The sequence below is a fragment of the Gossypium hirsutum genome, chromosome A02 (assembly GCF_007990345.1).
Source record: "Gossypium hirsutum isolate 1008001.06 chromosome A02, Gossypium_hirsutum_v2.1, whole genome shotgun sequence".
In the NCBI taxonomy this organism is placed as follows: Eukaryota; Viridiplantae; Streptophyta; class Magnoliopsida; order Malvales; family Malvaceae; genus Gossypium; species Gossypium hirsutum.
In genome coordinates this window covers 49,490,038-49,498,970 of record NC_053425.1, presented here as the reverse complement: position 1 = coordinate 49,498,970, position 8,933 = coordinate 49,490,038, and the positions used below count along the sequence as shown (strand labels likewise).

Genomic DNA, 8,933 nt, shown 5'->3' with positions numbered 1-8,933 from the left:
GGGTAAGACTACGTTACAAATAGTGAAGTCAAATTTAATTGAGTGAAAGCTGTAAGGTTGTAATTCATTCTATTTTACCCCACCATCCATCCCTGCCGTCAACTTCTCCACCACGATAACAACTCCCCATTTCTTTATTCCAATTTTTTCCTAATGTCTCTTATCCCTAAAATATAATTTTACAGTTATTTTTTCAATTAAATTTCTAAATTTAGATTATACAGTAGTTAAATTTTTAAGAATTTGAATTTAAGAGTGAAATTGAGAAAGGAAAGCTATTATATCCCGGTTTATTCCAAAAGAATTTGTCATTTCTCTTTTTTTATATCTATATTATATTTACATAAATTCAATTATGAAATTATTAAAATACCATTACTTTGATAATTAATATTATTATAAATTTATTTTTTTTTATTTTTAAATAAAATAACTAAAAAATATTATTTAAGAATTGAACACATCCGCATCATAAAATCTAGTATATGATAAAATGTTTCTCTAAAATTGAATTAATAATCTTTGAACAAATTTAATTTAATAAATATAAAGTGGTAATAGGAATTAAGTAAAAAATATTTTCATTTGAATTTCAGTATCTTTTATTTACTTGCTAATACTTGTTTCTTAACTCTTAAGTTACTCTCCAAACAAACTAAATTAGTATAAAGTTGTGAAGCCAAACATCAAATATATATAAATGACTTTCTTTCCTTCTTATTTTAAAAAAAAATAGATGGAGTTATGGTAATAAAAATATTTAGTTTATATATTTTAAGGCGATATACAAATTTCATTAATAATAATATTGTGTCATGTAAAATCCAAGGTATAAATAAATCTGTTTCCCCTTGCTTTGCTCCCTGCAATATATTGTGTCTTTTTTCTCTCCGCGTTATTGTCTTTTTCCTTCGGATTCCCTCCGCCTTTCCTCTCCTTCTCATTCCATTTTCATTCTATAACTAAACCTTAATTTAATCCATCCCCTTTAGTTTCCGTTTACATTATTAACTGTAACTAAGTAATAATTAATACAGTTGTTGGGCTCTCTCAATGAGAGGTGCTTCTTTACCCACCCACCAGAGACGGTGGGCCTCAGACACCGTTCCCTCCAAAACCACACTCAGTTCATCAACCTCGCCTGGGACTGATTCCAACTCAGCCGAGGAATTCGTCGAGGTCACTCTCGATCTTCAAGATGATGACACCATCATACTCCGAAGCGTGGAACCGGCCACCGTCCTCAACGTCGACAATGGAACCGATACTCCAGCATCCGCCTCCGTTTCACGATCGCCGACGATCAAGCGGAGCTCTTCGAATAGATTGCGGCAGTTTTCGCAAGAGTTGAAAGCGGAAGCCGTGGCTAAAGCTAAGCAGTTCTCGCAAGAGCTGAAAGCCGAACTACGCAAGTTCTCGTGGGGACACGGACACGCTGCTCAAGCTTTATCCGGATTCGACTCGGCGTTAGCCGCTCGAGCTTTAAGAAAGCAGCGAGCTCAACTTGACCGGACACGTTCCGGCGCTCAAAAAGCACTCCGTGGATTAAGATTTATAAGTAACAATAAAGCCAATGCGTGGGAAGAAGTTGAAAACAATTTCAACAAACTCGCTAAAGACGGATTCCTCTTTCGCTCCGATTTCGCACAATGCATAGGTTTTTCATTTCATTATTTTCGTTTTTCAAATCAAATTTTCTTGAACGCTTACTTTTTTAGTAACTTTTTTTTTTCATCGATTTACTTTTCTCTAAGGAATGAAAGAGTCGAAGGAATTTGCGCTGGAGATGTTCGATGCATTGAGCAGACGAAGAAGATTAAAAGTTGAAAAAATTAATAAAGAAGAACTTTATGAATACTGGTCTCAAATCACCGATCAAAGCTTTGATTCTCGCCTCCAGATCTTCTTCGATATGTACGCACTGTTAAACTAATATTATTAATTTGAATTAATTATGTGTTTTCTTCTTCTAAACTCATTTAATCAATTTTTAAATTAGTTATTAAAGTAAAAGCTTAAAGCACACTCTCTGTTGAAGATTCGCTCCATAATTTTGGAAACTAAAAGAATAAAAAAAAAATTGGACAAAATCGTCGTTTTAGGATGTTTTTAAATGATTATTATATTAATTTATTTTTGAATTTATGCTACAGGGTGGACAAGAATGAAGATGGTAGAATAACTGAGGCTGAAGTAAAAGAGGTAAAACCAAATATATAGATATATTCCATTTTTTAAAATAAAATTGGATTTGGCAGAGCCACCTTAAACTAATTCAACGTGCATGAACCAAAAATTTTGTCCATTCCACTAAAATTAATTTTTAGCTTAAAAGAAAATTCAGGCCGCATTTTCGTAGTTTATGGGATTAATTAAAAACTTGATTACAGGTTGTCATTTGGGGCACCATAACATAATCAACGTTAGGCAGGGATTGGGTGACCTAAAATCACAAGAAATTCTTCAAAAACCAACCACTACAAACTCATTACTGAATAATGTTTTTCCATTAAAAGATTCAATCTTATTTTTCTGAATTTACTCTTATTTTTCCCAATTATTTATACATTTCCTAATCAACCATTAACCTCTAAATCCTTAATTAATATATTCATATGTCACCATCTGTAAATTTCAAAAGTCTACTAATTATTTATATTTTTAAGGGCCTTTTGGTTATTTAAATTATAATTTTAATTAGTATAAAGTGAAATATCACTTTGGTTAAAATGAGTAAAAAATAATAATCAATATTATGTTTTAGGTTTAAATTCCATAATTTTTATTATGTATCCATTTTTCAAAATTTATCAAAATATGAAAAAATATAAATACCTTCAAAATAAAATAATAAAATGATTTTTTTAATTTTTTAACCCTTAATATAGACTACAATTAGAATTAATTTTTATTTTCCTGATGATACATAGATTATAATGCTAAGTGCATCAGCAAACAAGCTATCGAGATTGAAGGAACAGGCGGAAGAATATGCAGCTTTGATCATGGAAGAGTTAGACCCTGAAAGACTTGGATACATTGAGGTGGGTCCATTATTCTATTTATATCAGTAAACTGATATTTCGATATTACCAAATGTTCCTTCGTTGCTTTTAGCCATGATACCTTTTTTTTCTGTCTTATTATTATTTAATATTCTGAGGTACTAAAAGGAAAAATATTCTAGAATCGAATAAAGCATGTTGAGATAATTAATTAATTATCCTTGAAATTAGTTTCAGTAAGATATCCATTGAATCAAGCAACATTGATTAGGAACTTTGCATATTATATATATTTATATAAATGAAAAACAGTTCTTAAATTGGACTTTTTCCTTCTGAAGTCTATTGTTAGGCGAAAAATGATCAAATTTTCCAACAATCCGGTTCTGCTTTTGTTCAACCGCGACGAAGAAAGCTTGATCAAGCAAGAATAACGAGCTTTTAACTAGAGACAGCTCAACTTATCTTATGTTGGTATACAGTAACTGTCATTTGAGGTTGTTCAACAGTTTTAGTACTTCCCTTTTCTAAATCCTGACCAATACCTTGAGCAATTATTGGTTGGATTAATACAACCAAAAATAGATTACTGCATAGTGAGTTTTCCATTTTAATATCTCAGATAACATGATTATCTAATCAATAATGGCTGCATTTAATTTTCAGTTTGGCAAATTGCTTTCTCTCCATTTGATAATTGAGATATAGGAAGTAAGATCAAAAGCAATTTGTCAGGTTGCTATTGGCATTTGGCTTGAACTTGATTTGTTTCTTTGGGTAATGAGCAAAGGGTGTTGTCGTTATTTGCTCATACATTGAAAGGGTACCGAGTCCTGACCAATTCTTTATCCCATGATTGAATGTTTTGAACTCATGGTCCTGCCAAATGGCGGATCAGTTTGGGTTCCCATGTGAACTTTGCTTTCTGGCTATTCCGGTCTCCAATACGCGTTCTCTTCACTTACTCACGCATGCGTTCTGCATAATTGTTTTTGATGGTGTAGATAGAATCAAAATAATCTTGTCCTTTGCATGACTAAAACTTGTCCGAATCAAATATGATTTTCATTTGCCATAATTGCTTAGTTTGGTGGATGTTGACGCACGAAAATGATGCAGTTATGGCAACTGGAGACACTTCTCTTGCAAAAAGACACGTATCTGAGCTATAGTCAAGCCTTAAGCTACACAAGCCAAGCCCTTAGCCAAAACTTACAAGGATTAAGAAAGAAAAGCAGGATCAGAAGAATGAGCACCAAACTTTTGTACTATTTGGAAGAAAATTGGAAGAGGATATGGGTCTTGTCACTGTGGATTATGATTATGACAGGGCTGTTTATTTGGAAGTTCCTTCAATACAAGCAAAACGGTGCCTTTGTAGTCATGCATTATTGTGTCCTCACTGCCAAAGGAGCAGCTGAGACACTAAAGTTTAACATGGCTCTTATTCTGTTGCCCGTGTGCCGAAACACCATTACTTGGCTCAGGTCCACAAAGCTGGGTCTCTTCGTGCCTTTTGACGACAATATCAACTTTCATAAGGTATTGAAACAGTATACCAACTCTTTTTTGCTTTTCTTTTACGTTTTACTCTCTGGGTCCCAGGTGGGGACTTGATGATAGAAGTCAACACTAGGGCTTATTTTCAGCCATCATATTAATAGTGATGATACATACTATTTCTGTGGGGGGCATTACACGTTCATGCAGCCAAAGTTGACACCCAAAGAGATCTCAATCCTTTTTTGGGTAAAGTGTATGCTGTCAAAAGTAAAGAATTAGTGTACTACCATGAAAGAGGTTACTTAAAAAATTATTTAGTTATTAATTTTTGAAAAATCATTTAATGCATTATTTTTATAAGTGCAAGAAAAATAATTAATTGATTTTGTTATTTTATAAACATCACCTTAGTCCTTGACCAACTTTCATTAATATTTTAGATTAAAACATTGTAGTCAAAGGTGAATCAAAAGGGTAGGTTGTGCTGCTAACCCAAAATGATTAAATTGCTTATATGTTTGTTAGAAAATTATGAAATTATAAGTTAATATAATGTTAAAATTTTAATATTTTTGGCCGTGTTCCCAAAAGCATTGGCTTATACGAAAACCTGGTCAGCTGATATTGTACTACTGCTATGATGCTATCCAACTAGGTTTCAATATGGATATGATGTAGCCAGGATCTATGTTTGGTAAAATGTTACTAAAAGTGCAAAATATGCATTTAGTTAGGCTTCATCTACTGTCTGCATTTTGATGTTCCCTCTTAATCTCATTGAATTTGTGCAGACAATAGCTGCAGCGATTGTTATTGGAGTCATTCTCCATGCCGGTAACCATCTTGCCTGTGATTTTCCGAGGCTTATCAATTCTACTCCTGATGAATATAGCCACTATCTCCATGATTTTGGATCTCGTAAACCAACGTACATGGACCTGGTAAAAGGACCTGAAGGAGTGACCGGGATTTTAATGGTTATCTGCATGGCAATTGCATTTATACTAGCAACAAAATGGTTTAGGCGGAACCTGATTAAGCTGCCGAAACCCTTTGATAGAATCACAGGTTTCAATGCTTTTTGGTATTCACATCATCTGTTTGTCATTGTCTATATCTTGCTCATCATCCATGGTGTCTTCCTTTATCTCGTGCACATATGGTATCGTAAGACGGTATATATTTAAATCTTTTTCCTTTCTCAAGTGATTACAAATATTCTAACAGCAGTATTTTATTTTATTTTCGTAGTAACTATAACTGTAATTTAACGTAACGCATGCAATTCATGGTTGCAGACTTGGATGTACCTAGCTGTTCCAGTTTTGTTATATGCTGGAGAAAGGGTCCTAAGATTTTTCCGTTCTGGTTTCTATACTGTTCGGCTTTTGAAGGTAAGCATAAATAGACAGCATTTTCCATTTAATTAGAAACGGCCCCAAGGAAAATGTAAAAAAAAATAGAAACATTTAATGAGACAACTTAGGAAGCATAAACTCCATTTTTTACTAAATTTGCTCTTCTCTGTGATCCTTTTTGGATGAATCCTTCAATTAGGGTCTAAAATCAGGGTGTTGTATATTTTGACCGATGATCTTCCTATACCCCTGTATTCTCGATAGGTAGCAATTTATCCAGGAGGTGTTCTCACATTACAAATGTCTAAACCACCTCAATTTCGGTACAAGAGTGGACAGTACATGTTTGTCCAGTGCCCTGCTGTCTCTCCCTTTGAATGGTAAGTAGAACATTTAAAAATATCCATCATGTTTGATGGTGATTTCAGCTGCTTCATTTCCTCCTGTTGCTACTAAAATGTTCTCAGAATTTCCAATATCTCTATTAACACTTAATAGATAGGATGAAAATGGACATTAGTTATATCAGAAACAGATTCAGTTTGATATCAGAAATAGCCCTTTTATAGTAATAGAACCAGGTTCGTCTTATTTGGTTGGTTTGTAAGAAGTAAATGAAAGTTTAAAATACTAATAGTTCCAATCCTGAATCAGGGTGGTTGGATATATTTTGCATTATGCAAGTTTTTCTGAACTCATGAGCTTGTCTATTTGTGTACCAGGCATCCATTTTCTATCACTTCCGCTCCTGGTGACGACTACCTTAGTGTTCATATCCGTCAGCTAGGTGACTGGACGCAAGAGCTTAAGCGCTTATTCTCAGAGGTTTGTGAACCTCCTGTAGCTGGGAAAAGTGGGCTTCTAAGAGCAGATGAGACGACTAAGAAAAGGTAAGCTCTATTTGATTTGTCCTAGTATATTCAATATTTTCTCTTGTTTTAAAAGCACTTAGAATCTGGAGGAATCATTAACTTTTAGATCATTAATATTCTTGTCCAAGAACAGCTTGCCAAAGCTCTTAATTGATGGACCATATGGTGCTCCGGCTCAAGACTATCGCAAGTATGACGTCCTATTACTGGTGGGACTTGGAATTGGTGCAACACCATTCATCAGCATTTTAAAAGATCTGCTTAATAACATTGTCAAAATGGAGGAGCAGGCGGTAAGTAACTCGTGCATAACTTCAGCTAAATCACGCTTTTTCATTGTTTCGATATCAGATTCACAATAATGCATCTTTATTTTCAGGATTTGGCCTCAGATACCAGTAGCACATCAGACCTAAGTAATGGGAGCAATGAATCAACTGCTCCCAACCGAGTTTCACCGAAACGAAAGAAAACTCTTAAGACGACAAATGCTTACTTTTATTGGGTAACCAGGGAGCAAGGTTCATTTGATTGGTTCAAAGGAGTCATGAATGAAGTTGCAGATCTTGATCAAAGGGTAAAAGAACTAATCAGCTTTATAAATTTTTTTACTCATAATGTTCATTGATTATGTCACACTCATTTTCCTATCTTTGAATGTCCATCGGTCTCTCAAAACTTAGTCACTCTCATTTGGTAACAATACCAGCTAATAGGCACGACATCAACGAGACGTAACAATACCTTAGGAAGTACTAACTTGTCACTTTGACTAGGGTGTCATTGAAATGCACAACTATTTGACAAGCGTGTACGAGGAAGGAGATGCACGTTCAGCTCTGATCACCATGGTCCAAGCACTAAATCATGCCAAGAATGGCGTTGACATAGTTTCAGGCACCAGAGTAAGTTCATCTTGTTGTCTGTCATCTTCATTCTCTCAGCATATAATCCCACTACTTCACATCCAAAATCTTATTGATAAGACTCTGCAATCTATCTCTGTCACAAAATTCCTCCTGCATTTTTATCATGGGTGGCTCCCATCACCCATATTCTAATTCTTTAAACAAAATAACAGTTCCTCTTTGACATTATCATCAACAGGTACGGACCCATTTTGCAAGGCCTAAATGGAAGAACGTTCTCTCCAAACTAAGTTCCAAGCACTGCAACGCAAGAATAGGTGAGCCCCCAATTCTATTTTAATTATTCAAATGAATAAAATGGCAACTCCTCTAATACTAGTGTTGTTGGAGCAGGAGTGTTTTACTGCGGAGCACCGGTTTTGGCTAAAGAACTAAGCAAACTCTGCTACGAGTTCAACCAAAAAAGTTGCACTAAATTTGAGTTCCACAAGGAGCATTTCTAAAGAGAAATTAAATAGAACCCTTCATTCAGAGCCCTAAAAATTATTTTCAATAGTAACCGAAGAAAGCAGGAGTTTTTGTACAGCCTTAGAGTAGAAAAAGTCAAAAAGAAGAAAATATATTTGAATTAGGTGTATCCATGGATACCCACAAAAAAGAAAAGAGAAATGACATGGAATTCAGAGGTGAACCACTTTTGGATAGAGTGCGGTACAGATGCAATGGAATGGTTGAGGCAGGGTTGGGTGGATTAGGATGGTAGGAAGAAAGAAGACAATTTTGAAAAGCAGAGCCTTGAGGTTGAGGTGGGAGGGGGGGAGTCTTTTGCTTTTCTGTTTTTGTCTTTTTTGAACTTTTCATAATATTACCAGAAGAATAATCCTTGTAGAGAAATTGGATGGTGATGGAGACTTCAAGCTGCTATTTACATTTTTACATAATATAGGGGAATATTCCTTGCTTTTTGTTTACAATAAGAATCAGATTATACCGTTTATTTTTCACACTTTTTTTCGTAATAATTTCAAGATGGTTTTCAGTGTATTCCTTTGCAAATGTAAATGAGTGTCACCATTACGGACTTTGCCCCAAAAAGTTTACTGACTATACACGTTACTTTTGATACACTTATCAAATAATACTAAAACATTTTTTTTTCTCTACTGCCATGAATGCTAATAAGCTAAAACAAGCGGGTTTACAAGTACTAACAATCATAAAATAAAATAAAGATAGTTGCTAAATGTACTAAATTACTAAATAAAGTCGTTTTTCTTAATTATAGAAATAAATTAAATTTTTGAAAAATTACGGGAATTGGTCTTT

The 8,933-nt window shown here is 34.3% G+C and overlaps 1 protein-coding gene across 1 annotated transcript; it reads left to right on the top strand.

The window, feature by feature from the left end:
* Window positions 1–862: 862 nt before the first annotated feature.
* Window positions 863–8,611, top strand: LOC107951973 (respiratory burst oxidase homolog protein A). Its single transcript, XM_016887171.2, has 14 exons — window positions 863–1,657; window positions 1,755–1,914; window positions 2,154–2,202; window positions 2,931–3,044; window positions 4,125–4,547; window positions 5,300–5,683; window positions 5,807–5,902; window positions 6,131–6,246; window positions 6,589–6,756; window positions 6,872–7,031; window positions 7,118–7,315; window positions 7,515–7,643; window positions 7,846–7,924; window positions 8,001–8,611. Exons 1-14 carry the CDS (start codon window positions 1,054–1,056, stop codon window positions 8,108–8,110), a joined length of 2,790 nt encoding a protein of 929 aa, XP_016742660.1. The 5' UTR covers window positions 863–1,053; the 3' UTR covers window positions 8,111–8,611.
* Window positions 8,612–8,933: the final 322 nt, after the last annotated feature.

Bases quoted from the DNA above. Each gene is read 5' to 3' on its own strand.
- LOC107951973 (XM_016887171.2), top strand. From the start codon at position 1,054: ATGAGAGGTGCTTCTTTACCCACCCACCAGAGACGGTGGGCCTCAGAC. The intron at 1,915-2,153 runs GTACGCACTGTT...TTTATGCTACAG, and splicing joins CTCCAGATCTTCTTCGATAT to GGTGGACAAGAATGAAGATG. The intron at 5,684-5,806 runs GTATATATTTAA...TCATGGTTGCAG, and splicing joins ACATATGGTATCGTAAGACG to ACTTGGATGTACCTAGCTGT.